Consider the following 20,679-nt stretch of genomic DNA (forward strand, 5'->3'; position numbering starts at 1 on the left):
ATTTAAAAAAATTGTGTAAAACTAGATCTTTGTGTATTTTAAATGTGTTACAAATAAAAGGAAATAGTTCAACAATGTCAAAAAAAAAATAGTCAGTTGTGAAAAAAATATATCAATCCTTTTTTTTTAATGAAAAAATGCATTCCAAAAATACAAATTTTTTAAGACCTAATTTATTAAGCTTTGTACTCTACATATCATGTTGCATGTCATCACTACATCCACACCATTCAATTTCAAAAGAACAAATCTAAGGTTAATAATGTGTTTGTGTATGGGTATATAAATTTAACAATTTGTGCACCCTAAAAGTCACCAGTTTGTTCATTTTAATTTCATTGAATTCACAAAAAAACACTTTGCAAATGGATACTCTCCATCCTTTTCTCTCTTATGCTCTATCATTTTTTCTTAAATTATTGCTCTTAAATATTTTTTCTCCATTTATTTTATTGCAAGTCATCTCTCTCTCTCTCTCTCTTTTATGGTGGAGATTTCAATCAACCTTTCATACCAAACAAGAATAAAGGCTTGTTAATTTTAAAGTATTTGTTGGGAGCTTAAATTTAACCACTAAATTAAGAGTTCAAAATTAATATTTAGCTAACACAATCATTAGAATCGATCAATATTATTCCTTAACTTCCAAAATCATCTTGATATTGAGACAAAGAACTTCAAATTTTTCAATAAATTTAACAGATAATAAAAAAAAATGGACAGAACTCAACTTTGTGATAATATAGCATGTTTTATTTCCTTATAATGAAATCTTAATAACTTATTCCATAAAATAAAATGAAACCTATGACTTATTCATAAACCATAATGTTTTCTTCAGATTAGAAGAAAAACTCCAAGTTCAAATTAATTTTTGTGGTACAACAGCACATTGAAACATTAGGTGCAGTTGGCTTGCATACCCCTCTCCATTATGCACCACTATGTGTGCAATAGGTTGAGCTTCATGCAATACATAGTTGGCTAGACAATTACTTGTTACACAGATTTTCTTCATTGTGTTGATATCCTGCATGTTCAAACACCAAAGTTTTACAAATATGTCACTTTGATCCAAGATATCAACTATTTTATTCATTGAGATTGACATGTTCGCATTATTCACACGCTGAGAGAAGATAATAGATGTCTAACCTTCCTTGCTAAGCTAAGAGCTTCTTCTAGCATTGATATCTTGGTTCACCCCTCCCCTCAAGCTGGCATTTTACACCTTCTTTCTTTCTATGGACACTATGAGAACTTGATTCTCAAGAGCTTAGTTGTCCCTTTCCACAAAAAAAAAAGTCCAAGTTATATATACTACATATATAGAAAATAGGTTAAATATGTTTTTGGTCCCTATAAATATACCAACTTTTCGTTTTAGTCCCTCTAAAATTTTCCTTCAAGTTTTAGTCCCTACAAAATTTTCAATCACTACTTTTGGTCCCTATTTTTAAGTAAACTTTTGTATTTTTTAATGAAATTGTGCAGAAATGTATGGAATACTGTAAAAATCACTCACAAAAAAAATTAGAATTTTTTAACAAAACATGAATTAAATATGAATTTTTTACCTCCAAACATATAAAAATTCATATTTAATTCATGTTTTGGTAAAAAATTCTAATTTTTTTTGGAGAGATACTTATAATATTATACATTTTTTTGCAAAATTTTATTTAAAAATATGAATTCTACATGAGTTTACTTTAAACGGGGGACCAAAAGTAAAGATTGAAAATTTTATAGGAACTAAAACTTGAAGGAAAATTTTAGAGGGACTAAAACGAAAAGTTAGTATATTTATAGGGACCAAAAATATATTTAACCCTAGAAAATATCATGTTTTGATTTTTTTGGGTTGACTTTTTTTCTTTTCAAAACTACCCTCGATTTTCAATGCAAATAGCACATATAACAAAGATATAAAAATAAATTCAAATATTAAAATAAAAGTGCAACAAACACTATATGAGTATACGTATGTCCAATTTTTTATTATCTCAATTATACTTTTAAACAACTTTTTCTATAATAAAAATTGTTGTTGGTGTCATTAAAAAAAAGAATTTAGATTATATCTTTTTGTTATGTTGTTGGTGTCATCGAAATAGATAATTATGGTTAGTTTGATTTTTTAAAATTTGAAAGCAAGAGATATTTATATTTTTACTTTTAATCAAAATCAAAACTTCATAAAAAAAATACTGTTCATAATTGTTAGGTTTTTATAATGTGTTGACCGCATTTTGTTAAAACAATATGTTCTAGCAAGATGTTGGACCAGATGTCTTGACATGTGAGTACGACATCATACATTCTTTGTTTCACAATCTTGGAAGATTTGTTTTATGTGTGAGATCACTGAAGATTTTATTGAAAATATGATTCACATAGCTTGTACTCCAAGAAGCGTGTGTTTTTAGAAGCTGCAGAAATTGATTTTTACCATGATCCACTTTTAAGTGCAAATATCATAATCTCTTCTTCTTTAATACACTCTAAACCACAACAGATTTGTGGATCACATATTCTGAGTGTGTTCATATCATCATACCCTCAAACACGAGTTAAGTATTAAATTGATCCCAAACAATCTTATCATAATCATTGTATCCATTTCTCAAGTCTATTTGGAATAGTAGTTTGAGAATAAGTGTACCAACCTTTCTAGAGTGAAAGCAAGAGAATTGTAAAGCATGTTAAGGTTAATAATACAAAGTGTAAGAAAACTGATCTAGTGCGATCAAGAAGAATAGTGTTGCTCAGGACGTTTTGGTAGTTGAATACTATTGTGAAAAATCTCACACAACGTGTGGGGAATAGCTCATATTAGGTGAACCAAGATAACTCTCTTGTGTGATTCTCTTACCCTTATCTTTTATTATCTATCTTAAACACAAATCACACACAATCACATTCATAATATTGTCTTTACACTATCGAGAACAATCAGATCCTTATTAGATTAATTGCATAACATTTATCCACAACATTTATCATTATACTATCCAGAAAGGTCTGATCCTTATTAATTTAAATTGCCTAATATTTATCATTATATTATCCAGAACAATATAGTCCTTATTAATTTAATCGCCTAATATCATTATACTATCCAGAACGATTTGGTCCTTAATAATTTAATTGCCTAATATTTATTAATATACTCTCAAGAACAATATGATCATTATTAACTTGTCTAACATCTACCAAGAATTTCTTGAGTACACGAGTTTTGTAAGTTCATGACTAAATTTTGTAACAGTCGCAATTCAAACTACCGTTTTGTTGTGATTATTTCTTCCACTTCGTAAACTTCACCAAAATTCACAACCTGCCTGTTGCGAATTCGATAAAAAAAAACACACCAATAACAAACTTGATGTGTGGAGCAAGTGATAATCAGGAAACCAAAATCAAAGTGTATGGAACAATTATAAACACAAGTCAAAAGTAGAAAACAACGAGAGAGAAAAGAAGAGAGAACACAAAAGAATTTGTTGACCCAGTTCGGTCCAAATTGACCTAATCTGGGGGAGAGAGCAGCCCTCCGTTTCACTATATGATGAGTAACGTTACAAAAGAGATGTCAATGAGTTATAAGAATAAGTCTCCCGCCTAATTCTACCTAAAGTCCCAATCTCTTCCCGTAACCAAGAGACTCAATCCTAATAGTGTTTCCCAAGGTGAATCAACCCTCAAACCCTAGTGTTTGTTGCCAAGAGACAAACTCTATACAAACCCTAGTTTTGTTGTTGCATTTCTAAACCCTTGTTTCAGCCCCCTCTATCTCTCTCAAGGTTTACATCTGATACAAGGTCTATATTTATAGTAAAAGTAATCCCTCATAAATTGGAACCAAATCAGGCCCATAAAAATACATTTTATTTTTATTCTTCTGCACGAAATCGTGCTCCGATTTTTTACAAATGAAAATGTTAATTCTGCTCTAGAAAATCGTGCTCCGCTTTTGACAACTTTAGCAAACTTCAATTTCTCCAATTTTGAATCACTTTCACAACACTGCCCATTCAACCAAACACCAACTAGCATAAAATGCTTTTAATGGATAAACATCATGAGAAACTAATTAAATACATAAAATACTTAAATAGACACATATAAGGAGAAATGAGTCATCTAATCATTCGAAGACCACTTAAATTAGGGATAAAATTAAAGGTAATAACTAACACTTTTTTATAGGTTACCAAGCACTTTATTACCATGTTACAAAAAAGAACATACTAAAGAAACTAAAACATTATCATTATTTATTCCTGAAATAAAAGAGATAATGATACATTATTAAATATTTGACATAAAGCTTATTCATCTCTAGGGATTACTCTATTATTTCTTCAAGTTTAACGTTTGAATATGCAATTTATAAAAGAGGTCGGAGTGTAATATTAAAAATTGCTAAGCGTAATGTAATGTTTTTTTTGTATCAAACAACAAATTTAAACAAACATGAGCTGCCTGAACCACATACAAAGGAATCAAGTTAAAGAGAGTATAGAAAAAGGTAACCTAATCTATCTCTATCATAAAGAGACAAAATAAAAGAAGGTGGTGCAATCCACCATATGCTCGAAATGTAAAAGTTAATACTTTTGAAAATTGATAATATAGATCACCGAACCTTTGGACTCATTGACCCTCTGGACATACGAAACTTTGGATAAAAGTGACCCTCTATAAAAGTGATCATAAGTGATGACTCAAATGAGGTTTGAAAAAATTTACTAACATCGTTAGACAAAACATTAGCAACTTGGTTAGATTCACTGTATAAAGAATGATATGTTGAGTTGTATAGACAAACTGAGATATTTCTACTTTGACGATTTGTGGCTCTCAACTTCTTGGAGAACAAACTTTGAGACTCTGTTGATATTTCTCTAAACAAGATCGGTCAATTGAAATAATATCGAGGTTGATCGGGTTTGAGCTTATGTAACTTACAAGATTTTCAGAGTATTATATGAAACCTTACCAACATCGAGAATGCAAAACAAGAGGCTATTAATGTTAAGAAAACGGCTAATCAAAAGAAAATGGAGTAACTCGGTTTCATTCTATTGTTACCATTTGGTTTTGTCGCCTTCATCATCCATAACTCAAAACACTTCGTAGTCTTTAGTTTCTTTCCTTCTTATTTGTTTTGAGACACAATGAAATTTTGGGAGACACGACATTTTGTTGGTTAGCTGCTTAATAGTATTTTTGTTTGATTTGACAATTAAATCAAACGATTTGATGTTTTTCCCCTAATTTTATCCTAACTTTGGTATAAGTTGGATCTCTAGAAGGAGAGTTCAACAATTGAAACCCAAAACTTAAACCCTGAATTGATTGGTAAACAAGTAAAATTTATACCTTAAAATTAAATTGAAAAAGAGAAGCATGGAAAACTCTAGAAATGAGTTAGGGGAGGAAATTGAGAAAGGTTTGTGGTAGAAAATGAGTTATTAGAGTGAGAAGGTATGAGGTTAAGAATTTGTTGTGATAATAGAATGGAAGAATGGTCACACAGAAAGTAGTATACATTATAGGAAAGTGGTGTCCCAGGATGGTCGACTGTCCAAGGCTCTGTACATAAAAGGGCATCAAATTTTTTAAATAATATATATGTATAAATGTTTAGAGACAACAAAATTATTTATGGTACTCATGCGCTCACATAAGTGTCTTTTATTTCACGCATTTGTGCAAAAAAAAAAAAAATGAAAACAAATGGAAGACTAAAATAATTAACGGCGTGGTGTTCGTATATAATTTCAAAGTGGTAAATAGTATAATTTATAATTTTTCCATAAAATAATAGAATGCTACACAATTTTATGACATTATTTATAAATAAATAAAATTTTTGATATTTGATTGATGATAGGTAGATAAATATAAGAGGGGTTAAAATTTACAATCATTTTGTATTTCTAACATATATATAATATTTACTTTCACACGACATTTATGAATCAAAGATTCATATCTAACACACAAAGAATGAAGGAGATATGTATCATTTACAAGATATATTTATTGGTGGGTTGTGCATATAGAAATGACTTAAAAAGTCATATTTAATACATGAAAAAATGAGGGAGATATTTATTCTTTGCGTATATGTTGGTTTGTGCATGCATGTAGTAGGGCAGTGTTGTTTTTTTATTGAAATAAATGACTCCAAGAGTCATGTTTAATTCATGAGAATGAGAAAAAAATGAATTGCATGTGATTTATCTAATATCCAAATTTGATTTTTTAATTTAAAATTAATCATATATTAATTGTGTTTTAATCTTTTCATTATTTAATAAAATACACATTCACCAAAGTTTGATAGATTTATAAAATGATTCTATTTGTTAATTGATTCAAACAAGTTGTGAATCAATTCACAACAACATCAAATATCGTAATGACTAGTTTCTTATGAGAATTAATTTGTTTACATTTTATTTGTCATGTAATTTAGTGGTTAGAAATTTACATTTTTGAGGTGAATAAGTGGAGTGTTTGTGGTTTGAACTATGACGATAGATATATCATACAATGTTCCTACCAACTAAGACAAACTCACAAAGACTAATTTGTTTACATTTTAGGTCATTCAAAACATCTAAATGAATAAATTAGGTTGTTTATTGAGATTGGCACTTCGACAATTTTAGAAAAATAATAGTTGGTGGTGATATCTTGTGTTGTTTGTTGTGATATTTTTTAAATTTATTTCTATGTTCAGCGAGATGTCTTTCTATGTTTTAAATGGTATTACATGTAGTCATACTAACGCTATTATACAGATAACTCTAAAGTTAACCTTCACTTATTATTATTATTTTTTTTATCAAACCTTCTTCTAGGCGAAATTACGCTTTTTCTTGAAAATTAAATATCTTTTAGTTTAACATTTTTCTGTTTCAAATTTTTTGATAACAATCTGATATTTTTTTTCAAATTTATTTAAAAACACATAAAATATAAATATGACAACATACAATAAAAATACAAATAAAATATCTATTTGTTTGACAAACTAATGAACAATCGTATTTTTACAAAGAAAATTATGTATTGGTACGAAAATCAAAGAAATAGATAAGAAAAAAGTAAAAATATAATGTAAGTATGAAAGAGAAAATTATCACAAAAATTGTTATAAAATAATTGTACAAATATCATTTCTCCATAAAAAAATAGTTTATACCTAAGGATTTTTATGATAAACATTTATACGAGAAAAACTAAATAACTAAATTATTGATCCAAACATATTTTGTGCTTCAAATTTTATTATATAATTATGATATATTGGTATAAAATATAACTGATTATAATAATATCAAGATTAATCCTTCAAAAAATATAAAGATTAATATAATAATTTAAATTAATAGCAATAACTAAATTTAAAAAACAATGTAGAATTTTATTTTAAAAATATTAAAAATTATAATATTTACAACAAAAAATCAAAATATTATACAAAAAATATCAAAGTATGAAAATTCATTTAAATATTTTAACAAATTAAATATGATTTTATCAAGGATATTTTTGTCATTTCATATATGTATATATATATCATTTATTTAATTTAAAATAAATAATATAATTCTTATTTAATTTGATAATTATATACTTTTTTAAAATATTTTATCAAAAATGTTAATTAGATGCCACAGATTTATAAAATGTGACTGAGCATGACAATAACACAACTCTTTTTTTTTTTTTTTATTTTTTATATATATATTTGTCTCATTATTTTCAATAAAGATAATCCAATTTAAAACACGGTCAAAGATTAAATGTGAGTGCATAATCTCTTCCAATACATCAAATTCTTCGTTAACTATTAATTAAAACTAAAATAAATTTAAACTATATCATATAAAGGGAAATGCTAACCGGTGCCTCTGGGGCTCTAGTTAATGATACGAAAAAGAAAATTATATGTAGTTAATACATTGAAATTGTGTAATTAATTTATAATAAAGTCAAAAACAGATTCCTTTTATGGTAATAATTCTCTTTTATGGTATGCTTAACCAGTGCTCCTAACAATGGCGGAGCCAGAAAAAATTGTTTGGAATAGCCGCCATAAAAATCGATCATTCAAAATTTAAAGTGCATAATACATAAAATCGATAATTAAATATTTAAAGTGAGGTCTTTTATCCCTCCTGTCATATTGATCCTTGCTTCTACCCCTAATGTCCTAGCAGTGTCCCAATTGTATTTACAGAATCATGACAAGAGATCATGCATAGTAATCACATTAGGTTCTATATACCATATAATCTTTGAAAATCCAATTATGCACTTTTTAAATGTATTTTTTTACTCAATATGTTACCAGATTTAATTCCAACCGTGAATATTCTAAAGCTAGCTATAATATTCAATGATACACATAGTCAAAAATCAAAACCGTGAATGTTCTTTGAAAATGACATTAGATTTAATTCCAACTATAAGCTAGCTATAATAGTCAAAAATAAAAAAATCCCCTTTTGTTTTGATTAGGGTTATGGGAAAATTTAAATTGAAAACCAAATCAAATATCAAATTCATTAACAAACAAAAAGAAATCAAAGAATCAGAGATACGCTTACAGTCGTTTAACAGTTTTAGGGTTTGTAGAAAGATTGAGACAAATGAAGAATCATAGTAGAGATCGATGTTGAGAGAGGAGATGGAGGCTTTGAGTTCAAAGGAGAGTTCGTCGGTCATGACCGATTGCCAGTGGATGAAGGTGATGTTGCCGCCGGTGGGTGACTGGGTGAGGATGAGAAAAGATGCGCTTCCTTTTCTTTCCCGTTCTGAGAAAGAAAAAAAATAATACCAATGAGAGTGGGAGAGTGGGTCAATGGTATGGTTGTAAAATTAAAATTATACCAAAGGTATTATAGTAATTTCACAGAACTAATGGGTAGGCCATGGCCATACCCTGTCCCCATGCGGCTCCGCCACTTACTCCGAAGGCACCGGTTAGCAGGACCTTATATAATTATACTAGAGAATTAATAAAAATAATCTAAAAATAGCTCATGATTATGTCATAAACTCTCAATAAATTTAAACAACTCAATCTAAAGAGTTCTCAATATGTAATAAAATATCTAGTGCCACATTTACATATACATACATGTATCTAGATTCTCTGGTTTTGGATAAAATCAAAAACATAAACATTGGAGTGAGTGAGAAACAAACTCAACAACCTTCTACACACACAACACAAACATAATAGAAAGAGAAAAAAAGATCAAAGTGTTGTTCACTTCACATTCACGAGCTAACTATCACACCGCCCATGTTCTTCTGCAACATCAACCACTTCTTCAGATTTTAGTTGGTGAACCTTTTTCACGTGTCTTAACAACAATAATAACATCAATAACAATCATAAAAACTTGTTTTTTTTTTCTTGTAAAAAAAAAAATTGTTCAGTTTTCTAAAACCATAATCTAACACCAACCCACGTTTTCTTTTTCAAAGATCTGATATGGGTTTTTGAAGTTTGAATGAGAGTTAAATTTTCTTATGTTGGTATGTTGATAAATTGAAAAAAGGTGATATTTTTGGTTTTTTAAAAAAAACAAAGTTGAAGAAAAATGGATCCTACTATGAACCATGTTGGACATGGAGGAATGGATATACAGATTATGCATGAGAGTGATAGATATGAGCTTGTACGTGATATTGGTTCTGGGAATTTTGGAGTGGCTAGGCTTATGAGAGATAAACACACTAATCAACTTGTTGCTGTCAAGTATATTGAGAGAGGTGATAAGGTTTGATCTTAATTTCTCTCTGCTTTTTCCCTTTTTCAATTTTTGTGTTATTCTTTTTACTTTCTCTATTTTGGTTTATGTATAATGAGTTGAAATTTGGTAACTTAGTTATTGGTTTTTTAACTTTTGATGTGAAATATCAATATTTTTGTTGAAAGTGATTAAAGCATAAAGTGAGAAAATCAAGAGTTGTTATTTTGGTAACTAAGTTATTAGCGGAGCCGAATCCGTGGAACGGAAGATTTTGATGGATGGTATATTAGTTTTGAGTTGGTTAGTGAAAAGATGTGTTAATGTAAAAAATGTTTTAGTGATTGCTTGAAATCTTTCAATTTCATTGGGATTTACATGCTTAGATTAGAGGTAGAGTGAATTGAATTTTTGGAAAGAATTAGATGTATATGATTTTCAATGTTTGATATTGATTTAACCATACCTATTTTTTAACAGATAGATGAAAATGTACAAAGGGAAATTATAAATCATAGATCACTGAGGCATCCCAATATTGTCAGGTTCAAGGAGGTTCGTACTCTGTTGACGTCCGGTGTCTTCTAAGCTCTAAGCTTATAGTTCTATCTATATTATAATCCGTACTCATACTCGTCAAATATAGGTCATACTTACCCCTACACATTTAGCTATTGTGATGGAATATGCTTCCGGAGGAGAGCTATTTGAGCGAATATGCAATGCAGGACGGTTCAGCGAGGATGAGGTTCTAATCATATTCAATTCATGGATTTTGAATGCAGTACCGCTGCTGCGGTTAACGTTAGTGACCGTTATTTGTGCTGCAGGCACGGTTTTTCTTCCAACAACTTATATCAGGGGTTAGCTACTGTCATGCAATGGTACATAATTTCGCCATACCTAGTCTTTACTTTCTCAATATTGCATTTGCTTCCCAAAACTATATAGAGAAATGGCTGAATCGAATATTTCTATCTGTCTCTTTTTTAATAAAGCAAGTATGCCATCGTGATTTGAAGTTGGAGAATACATTGCTTGATGGTAGTCCGGCTCCCCGTTTGAAGATTTGTGATTTTGGGTATTCAAAGGTATACTAAGATTAAGCAAATTAATTTGTCTTTCATTTATCTTTGGTGGATTGGTTGTTGATATTTACGATGAAAATCTTTACTGTCTTGCTTCTGCAGTCATCAGTGCTACATTCACAACCAAAATCTACGGTCGGTACCCCTGCTTATATCGCTCCTGAAGTTTTGCTCAAAAAGGAATACGATGGCAAGGTAATTTGTTATTCCAATCCCTAGAAGAAAAATCAATTAACCAATGACATTCTGAAAATCTCCGATTATGATGCTAAATCAATTGTACCTAATTAGACCTTTGTTGTTTTGCTGTAAGTTTCAGTTAGTTGACATTTGTTACTACAACCACCGGTAAATATACTCGGAATATGTATGATTTTTCTACACATGAAGATTTGTAAATACTAGATGTTATTGCAGAAACACTGCTTTCAAACCAGCTAGTTTTTTCTTGTTTAAGAATCCTTCTTACTGATGTTGTCTTGTCGCTATGGCTCAGATTGCAGATGTGTGGTCTTGCGGGGTGACCTTATATGTCATGTTGGTGGGTGCGTATCCTTTCGAGGATCCGGAGGAGCCTAAAAATTTCCGGAAGACTATTCATGTAACCTTTTGCAACTTCTTTTAGGTCAATGCAGCAATAATATTGAATCACTATTTTTTAAATTCTGGATTTTGATTGTAGAGGATTTTGAAAGTCCAATACTCAATACCTGATTATGTTCAAATATCTCCCGAGTGCCGTCATCTGATCTCAAGGATCTTCGTTGGAGACCCTGCACAGGTGAAACTTAAGTGCTTTTTACGTAGCTTAAATATGTTTTTGGTCCCTGTAATGTGTCTATTTTTTCGTTTTAGTCCTTGTAAATTTTGTTTTCAAAATGGTCCTTGTAATTTAGAAAGACTAATACAAAAAAAGCTTAAAGATGACCGCGTTATCTTTCAATAACATTGTTTTGAAACAGAGAATAAGCATGCCGGAGATTCGAAACCATGATTGGTTTTTGAAGAACCTTCCAGCTGATCTTATCGTGGGGAATACAACAAGCGAGCAGTTTCAGGAGCCTGAACAACCAATGCAAACAATTGAAGAAATAATGCAGATAATTAGCGAGGCTACTATTCCAGCAGCCGGAACTCATCAGTCTCTCACTCAGTATCTTACTGGTAGCTTGGACATCGATGACGAAATGGACGAGGATATAGATACTGATCCCGATCTTGATATCGATAGCAGTGGTGAAATAGTATATGCAATGTAAGCTGCTATAGAAAACTAACTTTTAGGGTCAGTGAGCTTTTGAAGTAGCTGGAAGAAAAAGATACATCTACAAGGAAGGATTCTGCAATGTTGTGTATATTTTCTAAGCTGTGAGAGGATCCTGTTTACATGATGCTTTGTATTTATTTATTGATGTGTGAATTTGTTATATTATATGAAGTGATTGTCTTTCCTTTTCACCCTTTTTTTTCTTCTTCTTGGAAGTACATTGTGTTTTTTTTCCTCTGTTGATCCTTCTTTGTTTTCATGCTTATTTTAATTTCCAGAAAGTATCTAAAAAGGAACTTAATTCAATGATACTTAAAAATTTTAGCTTATTAAGTCCATTGGCAGTCCACATATCAACTTGTAGCTTTGATAAATACCATAAGGTGCTTGTACCACTAATAATTGCTAGAAAAAGTTTTTCTATGAGATATATAAGTCTTTGCATCTTGTGGTATTTTGCTTTGTACTCACCCTGCAACAAATCATTGAGTCATTGCTTCAACCATTGCGCGATAATAAGATACAAGAATTATACCACTAACAAAAAAATGAAGAATCTGAGATTTGAATTCCGACCCTTACAAGTAATGTCTCATGGTTACCAACTGATGTGATAAAAAATTTTAAATACACAATATTGAAGTTTGAAATATGAACCATCAGATCTTTCGATTCAGTGATCTTGACAAACTGATTGTGTGAGTTTGATGAAGTTAATGACTACAATCATTTCTTGAAATTTAGAGTTATGTAAACCTTTATGGTTGAAACTTTGAGACGATGATTTGATGTATTCCCTTATGGTTGAAATTTTGAGACAATGATTTGATTCATCGTGACACAACATAAACAAAAATAAGAGAAAATAAATGTAAAAAATAAATGTCAGTTTGGTTTATTATTACAGTATCAAAAAAAATTATTGTTTTGCTGAATCATCACGGGTAGGGTTACCTCAATTGTAAGTAAACATTTATGTTCCTAGTTGTTTGTGTGACACCTATAACTTGTAAATTGGTCAGAACAGTAGTACTTGATGTACACTTCTATTCTATATGTGGGATGGGACCGTCTCTTATCCTGACACTACTGACAAAGTTGGAAATTGGAACAAAGAAAGCCAATGATGTCTAAACATAAACAAATCAAATAATGCCATCTATAGTAGGGGGACAAGGTAAGGTGGCATCTAGGACATGATTAAATTACTTTTTATGGAAATTCTAGATGCTATAGAGATTTGGATTGTCTACGGTTGGGAAATGTAGAATTTACTGTTTATCATGCATTTAGGAATGTTTGATCTTCTGACCAAAAGGTCTAAAATGCATGATTTCTCCATTGAAATGAAACGTGATCATTAAGTCCCTAAGCTTAACATCAACCGACAATGCTCAAAGGTTGGATATATTAATTTGGATTCAAATTCAAGATCTTCCGGTGTATGAGTTTCAACAATGTTTACTACTTACGTGATTTTTGAATGAAAATTTTAACAATATGATTTTATATGTTAGTGAAATTTAAATTGATCTCATTACTAATTTAAAAACGACCCACTAAAGTATGAAGGTTCAATATAAATTACTAAAACTCATAAACTTCAATCATATGGAGGAATAGTATTTCAACATTCATTTTTTAGACAACGATAGATAAAGTGGAAAAAAGGAGAGAGGAGAGACTAAGAATACAATTTAAATGGGAGAATTGTCTTAAAATTTGTCATAAAATGATTGTATATATAATTTCTCAAAATTGAATAGTGTGTAGACAAAAGTGTTACAAAGCATTTTTTTTTTAGTTTATCTTTATTCTTACATAGGCATCAAGAGTATTGATCATGGCAAATTAATGTAATGTAGAAGAAGCCTAGAATGTGATGTGCAAATATAAAACTGTTCATTATTGTGACCAGATATTTTATTTTATAATAAGCCAGTCTTTATCTATCTCATGATTATGAACAGACAATATTCATCTGTATACTTCTAATAAAAATTGTTGCACAAGTTGTTGTCACATAGTGTTAAAAAAGGCATACATATCAATTATCATTACCCATTTTTCAAAGTTAAAACTATATACTAAAAGACATATTACACCAGCGTATGAAAAGAAAAGAATTAAAAATGATATGCGAGAAAACTCCAGAAGAAAGAAATAAAAAACTTCCTTTTCAACCACTAAAGTTAAAAATTGTTTTCCATTCCAGTTACCTTTATCTATGTTTCTGTTACCAAACAAACCAATTTGATGCTTAGAAGTAACAATAATCTATGGTCATGATAATCTTATCAAAATGACAGTACTTTAAACAAACTTCACTAATTTGTTCATATCAGCTCAAAATTGTGTACATTCTTCAATGTGAACATGTTAATTGTCACATTAATAATAAAAAAAAAAAAAACCAAACAAACAACAAAAACATTTTGCCATTTTGCACTACAAGTTTGAGAAAAATGATAAGACCAAAAACATTTTCTTATACAAAAAGGATGATGTGTAACCATTGACATCTATGTAATGCTTATCCACTCCACCTGATTATCTGGATCATTCAACACAACCAGCCATTCCTATGACCAAAATCAAGCATAGCAGTCTACATCTTTACTCAACAAAGTGAATTATAATTTCTGTGAAATTCTTAATCTTGATTTTCCAAAAAGATCTTCAATAGTAAAAAGGTGTTTCCTGTATCAAAATGGAATCTGAAGTTAATGATATATTCATCAATAACAACATTCTAAAGAAAATATTAACAAGCCAAACTAAGTTAAACTGTAGAATAGAACTAAAATACATTGGTCAATTCATTGTCAACATGAGGTCAGCCTGAACAAATATTGACAAATACACTTATATTTCGGACTTCCCAACAAAAAAAAAAAAACTTGAAACGACGCATCGAAAAATACCAAATGTGACTGGCAGTTATCCATCACAGTTCAGTTCTTTTTGGTGCAGTTCAGTTTTTAATATTCTGTTTTGAACGGTCCTAGTGATAAATTAATGATAGCAATTTGGATTACAAAGAAGCAGTTTTGATATAAAAAAATAAAAAAAAAGTACAGTTTTGGTTCGGTTCGGAACCACATGATTGATGCACCGAACTCATACTAGTTGGGTTCGACAAGGGACGAACCATTAATGGTTCAATTCAGTTTTAACGAACTGTTGTGACACTGTGACAGTTTAGTTTAGTTTAGTTCGGTTTCCTTCATGAACCATACCATGAACTATCCCTACTTATAGTTGAGGGATTATATAAAGAGGAGGTAATCCTCATCTTACAGGCCGGTTTTGTAAGGATGAGTTAGGCCCTGAATTTCAACATGGTATCAGAGCTTGTCGAATTCAAGGGCCGCCTAAACCTATTCACGCACTAAGCCCAAAGAGTGTTGGGCGTGAGGGGGGTGTATTGGGAAAAATCCAAGTCCCACATCGGATAGACAAGACTCTTGAGAAGAGCATATAAAGAGAAGGTAATCCTCCTCTTACAAGCCGGTTTTGTAAGGATAAGTTAGGCCCCTTTCAACAGGGATAAAGAGAAAACTTCATTATGTTGGTGTATTACATTCTAGAACTATAATTATTCTTGTATTTTATCAGTCAAGTTTACAAGGGAAAAAGATCCAGCTCATGAAAGATCATGATATACTATGTTGAAGGTTCGAAGCTCATAAATAAAGCATATGAAACAATAGCAAGCTACAATAAAAAAGCAGAAACAAAACAGAGAAATAAATAAAAACCACAAAATCCAAATCAGAACCATTCTGAGTTACATTAGGATACTCACTGACCTATACTTCCATGACATAATCAGAATGGTCCCTATAATTTAAAAACCACAAAATTACAAAATAGCATTCTAAAATAGCATACCCAATAGCGGCAGAGCAACACCTGGTCGCTAAGGACAAATAGTAGCGGTCACAATAGAAGCTGTCGCAATGAGATAGGGACGCACCAAAAATGAGATTGAAAATTAAAAAAAAAAACTTTATATTAAAAAGTTAGGGCTTTTGGTTGGTGTATTTTAGGAATTTATCAATTAGAAAACACCAAAACAGCATTTGGGCTTCTCCTCTACCACTGTGTCTCACTCCTACTGTAATTTTTTACCCTCCTCACTACACTGGTCAGTCACAACTAGTTGTTGGGTCTTAATGTGTATGGTATAAACTGTATAAAACTTTAAAATAGTGGCCATTCTGCTATAGCGTTTTTAGGGTCGGCTATTAACCACGCTCCGCTGTTTGAAACTGATAGCATTGGCAAAATTATGTAAACATGTTTGAAATCTCAAACTATGGTGACCTATTTGACAGAGCACAATTGAATAAGCCCCTATAGACTATAGTTTACTGCTGGTGACAGTGGCACTTTGAGTGTGGTGCACCACTGCACTAAAATATAACTTAATAGACTTATAAAATTACAAATTTTTGACACACAAGATGTTCTACAAATATGATATTTGGGTTGAAACTCTCCAATGAAGCACATGAACCATTTGGCAGGACAAATTAAGGTCAATGTGACAATCGCAAAATTATTAAACAAAATATTGGGGTTAAGTTTTGAGATGTATTTTATTTAACGTATTGCATTTCAATTCTGGGATCTGTTGTCTGATTGAGAAAGGGGAAGATGCAGAAGAAATGTAATATCCTAACCTAACTCCTCTAAATAAACAAAAGAACACCACCCATCTCATTTCCATGACCACATCAAAACTATCTTCAACCTCTTGAAAGCACCATCTTTTTACTCTCCCCAAAATTTTTGGCAAAATAACCACCTCTCCAGCCGCAAGACACAAGAAATCTCATCCTGTCATCCATTAGCATCAACCATGAACACCTATACCTATCCATCACAAACCAAATACCCAGCCAACACGAGCAGCCACCCCCACTAGAAGTGTGACCTGCAGGCAGCAGTAATGAAGGGTGTTCTGGTTCCATAGTAAACCTTTGCCTTAGATGATAACAGGGAAATAACTCCGATACAAACACCCAGTAATAAAAGATAGCAACAAAACCTCGTATAGTGGCATCACAATAATGTGATGTGGCAAAATAAGCACACACATGATGGCGTCTTGTGCCATGACTAACTAAAGATACACGAGCGACAGAAGATTCAACTTGTTCAAATGACCACCAAGAGGGAATGAAGATGAAGACCATTACAAATGAAATAGAAGACCGAAAAAGGGAAACAGAGAAAGAAAGACTGGAGAAGAAAAGATGCATGTACAAGAACTTTTCAAGTGCCTAATTAGAATACTATTGTAGTACTTTTAACAGTTCTTTTGTTTCTGATTTTTTAAGGAAAAAATACATGTGTTTATTCTCATTATAGCTGTGTCCAAAGAGTGTCTGTTCTCAGTCACACGCCTAATCACAGCGATGTCCCTGCTTCGTAGGCCACAACTGAATTGAGACATCCATGCTAGGATTCGCGGCCACAACTAACTGTAGACAGGCACGCCACGGAGGAGTCACACCCAACATTGGATTGAGAACCCTCAATAGAGGATTTCCAGCCACAGCTGAATGCATGAAGGAAAGGGGGGTTAGGATTAGGGCTAACAACCTTTGTTTTTTATAAAGGGGTCATTTTGGAAGTTTAGCTCTTCCCACTTTTTCCTATCATAGGACTAAATTACAAATAAAAAAAACTCACAACATGCTAAAATAGTGGGTAAAATGGGAGTTCACCGTAGTCTTGAATCTTCATAATTCATCTAAGTTATCAAATGGATCTTTATAGTTTAGCAAAAGTTGATGACAGTATTGGACAATAAGGATTCATTACAAACTTTTTAATAATAAAACTATTTGAAAATTTAATGAAACTATTGGGGTTAATCCACACATTTATTTGAATGCAACTTGAGCTTTGACAAAACTAGATTTAGTTGAGCACATGCATTTCCGCTCAATTTCCACAATGCATAACATTTCATCGTAAACAAGAAAACAAATTATAGCCTTTGTGTAAACTACCAAGGGTATAAGTTGTAGGATCTAGAATGAGTTTATGGAACTTACTGCTGAAATGGAAAATGCAACCTTGTATCATAGCTCAGTGGGTTAACTAACTATCGGAATCTGTCATCTTCAATACTTTAGGTCTTCTATTCCAGAATATTGCAAACCATAGAGCCCTCAACAAAACCCCATTTGCAAAGTGAGGAATAAGTATACGTCCCCAATAAGGGTAATATGGACCTGGTAATTTGATCAATGTGAAGACAATTGCAATGGCAATTAAATGCCATGGAACTTGTGCATCCTGAAAATCAGACATGCATAAGATCAGTAAAAGCAGAAGACCAAATACAGTAAATAAATGGGGAGGGAGGAGTATCAAATTGAGTTTCTCATATCAATGAATCCCACCTATATTCTTAATGTTTGGATAACTGTATTGTAGTTATAATGCTGTCAATCCATTGTCAAATAATTGAAAAGTGAAATTCAAAACGGAAGTGGAGCAAGGTCCATTGTCAGCAACTCAAAAAAACATATATTTACAGAGCTCGAGCACCATTCCTGTTACTTTTGAGGTGAACTATTCATTTTAAAAAATAAAAAAGCTTGGCCAACTAATTTATCTTCTATCTAGATTACAAAACGAGGCATAGAGAATGATTTTACCCTTAGCCGTGGAGATAACTCTAATGCAGTATCTTTAAGGATGCCAGCAACAGCAGCTCCTAAGAGAACGGGAATAGGAACAACAAATAGCTTCCTTTGATGCGCACAGTAGGATAACTCGCTGATGCAGGTAACTGCGAATACAGGTACAGCTAGGTATTTGACAACAGCCAAAGTAAGATCAAGAACAAGTTGAATGAAGTTTCCCAGTGTTGTGTTCCATGGGAAATTCTTGACTGGCTCAGGAGAACTGTCCCAAAGCTTACGTGCTTTGTCTATTAATTGGGCAAGTTGTATTTTTCTATCATCATCTGATTGATGTGCAGACATATTCATAGCACATGAGATCTTGGGCCATGTCTTCTGAGAAGCACGAAATGGCTTAAGACCTAAACAGCAACCGCGCTTCTCAACAGAACACGATGTACCCTGCAATAGTAAAATCAGGAGTTTCAAGTTAATGAAACAAATCACTAAACCTAAATTCACTATGTTGTGAATTCGGTAGCTCCAAATCTCACATCAATGAAATTTGGATGCATGGGGCAAGTATCAATGGCAACCAATAACCAAAATAAGCACACGCAACAACAACAGATCTAGATTTAACCTAGCAACCAATTGTAAAGCAAAATCATAATTGAACCAAAGAATAAACAAGATAAAGGGAGTAAAGAAAAGAGAACAACACCAAAAAATTGTTTACCTAGTTCGGTCCAATAATGAACTACTATGGGGGAGAGAGATCTCTCTGCTTCAGTATCAATGAGTTCTTAAAGAAGACATACAAAATGGTTACAAGAAATTAGCTTCAACAAGCTCTCCATGAACAAACCTAATTTCTACCCATTTCCAAATCTCTACCCATGAACAAGAAACTCAATGATTTCACTCACCCCCAAAGAGAACCAACCCTTAGCCTTTGATTTCCAAAAGATTTTCTATTTTGGTCTCCCAAGACTCACCCAAGTTGCTCATAAAAACTCTCCTTTGATGTGTTTCTCAATCCTATGAACTTCTCCCCAAAAGGCACCAACCCTCTCCCAAGAGCCCTCTCATTTGGTTCAGATTCTATCAAATTGTGTCATGATTTGCACCAATCGTGTCATGATTTCACGTTGGTATACAGTACAATACTAAACGTTATCCAAAATCGTGCCACGATTTTTGGCGTGACAAACCTCCAAATTATTGAACCAAAACCGTGCCACTATTTCTCCAAACATCAAATTTTGAGTCAAAACTCAACACGCTATGTGATGTAAACAGAAAAACCCTTCTTAAATGAATGTAAAAGTATTCTACAATTCAACATTCGAAAAACACCAAAACAAATTAAAACTAGTAATTTTCAGATTGAGTAGTGCTATACATACATACATACATACAAAAATATTATTTAATAACATTTTGCACTGTTTATCAAAATTCTCTACACTAATACTATAACCGCTGTTTAATAGTATTAAACAATAATCAAAATTATAGAGGTTGAATTCAAGTAACAATACAATGATTCTCTATGGGTTTTATAACATTGAAAGAAAAAAAAAGAAAAAACATAAAAACTGTAAAAGAGAAAGTTGGAATAGTAGTACCTTGAATCCCAGCAAGGGAGGTTGAAAACAAACGGAAGTGGAAGATAAGAGTTGAGACATTTTTGTGAAACCCAACAAGCGCTTCCAACTCTGTAATGTCCTCAAAACTCATAGATAGATTCTCGCTGAATTTGCTTCATTTATTACTACTTTTTTTATTTTTTTTTATTTTAAGGGAGTAGGAAATATTTAATTTTTTTTTTTTTGAAAGAAAAGAAAGAAGAAAATATTGTTGTGTAGTTCTTATATCTCAATTGTATA

General features: G+C 31.6%; 2 protein-coding genes across 3 annotated transcripts; one reads left to right on the forward strand and one right to left on the reverse strand.

Annotated features, from left to right (window-relative positions):
* The first annotated feature begins 9,123 nt into the window (after positions 1-9,123).
* On the forward strand, positions 9,124-12,331 carry LOC25482657 (serine/threonine-protein kinase SRK2E). The gene is made up of 9 exons (XM_013611245.3): positions 9,124-9,815; positions 10,266-10,340; positions 10,432-10,533; positions 10,616-10,669; positions 10,784-10,876; positions 10,976-11,068; positions 11,370-11,474; positions 11,556-11,654; positions 11,836-12,331. Exons 1-9 carry the CDS (start codon positions 9,636-9,638, stop codon positions 12,130-12,132), a joined length of 1,098 nt encoding a protein of 365 aa, XP_013466699.1. The 5' UTR covers positions 9,124-9,635; the 3' UTR covers positions 12,133-12,331.
* A 2,103-nt stretch (positions 12,332-14,434) lies between these two features.
* LOC25482659 (uncharacterized) lies at positions 14,435-20,572 on the reverse strand. 2 transcript variants are annotated; one of them, XM_013611248.3, is made up of 4 exons: positions 20,419-20,572; positions 18,821-19,249; positions 18,212-18,455; positions 14,435-14,840 (listed from the first exon to the last, which is right to left on the reverse strand). In XM_013611248.3, the coding sequence occupies exons 1-3, from the start codon at positions 20,476-20,478 to the stop codon at positions 18,258-18,260; spliced, it is 687 nt and encodes a 228-aa protein (XP_013466702.1). In that variant the 5' UTR covers positions 20,479-20,572; the 3' UTR covers positions 14,435-14,840; positions 18,212-18,257. The 2 variants fall into 2 exon arrangements, with proteins under 2 accessions (XP_013466702.1, XP_024633098.1); XM_024777330.2 differs by lacking the exon at positions 14,435-14,840 and adding an exon at positions 17,392-17,709.
* Positions 20,573-20,679: the final 107 nt, after the last annotated feature.

This window comes from Medicago truncatula, chromosome 1 (assembly GCF_003473485.1).
Source record: "Medicago truncatula cultivar Jemalong A17 chromosome 1, MtrunA17r5.0-ANR, whole genome shotgun sequence".
NCBI lineage: Eukaryota > Viridiplantae > Streptophyta > Magnoliopsida > Fabales > Fabaceae > Medicago > Medicago truncatula.

Coding starts and splice junctions, on each gene's coding strand:
- LOC25482659 (XM_013611248.3), bottom strand. CDS start 20,478: ATGTCTCAACTCTTATCTTCCACTTCCGTTTGTTTTCAACCTCCCTTG. Junction 19,250..20,418: donor CTCCCTTGCTGGGATTCAAG/GTACTACTATTC, acceptor TTACTATTGCAG/GGTACATCGTGTTCTGTTGA. Junction 18,456..18,820: donor AGTTATCTCCACGGCTAAGG/GTAAAATCATTC, acceptor TCTGATTTTCAG/GATGCACAAGTTCCATGGCA.
- LOC25482657 (XM_013611245.3), top strand. CDS start 9,636: ATGGATCCTACTATGAACCATGTTGGACATGGAGGAATGGATATACAG. Junction 11,069..11,369: donor AAAAGGAATACGATGGCAAG/GTAATTTGTTAT, acceptor GCTATGGCTCAG/ATTGCAGATGTGTGGTCTTG. Junction 11,655..11,835: donor TCGTTGGAGACCCTGCACAG/GTGAAACTTAAG, acceptor GTTTTGAAACAG/AGAATAAGCATGCCGGAGAT.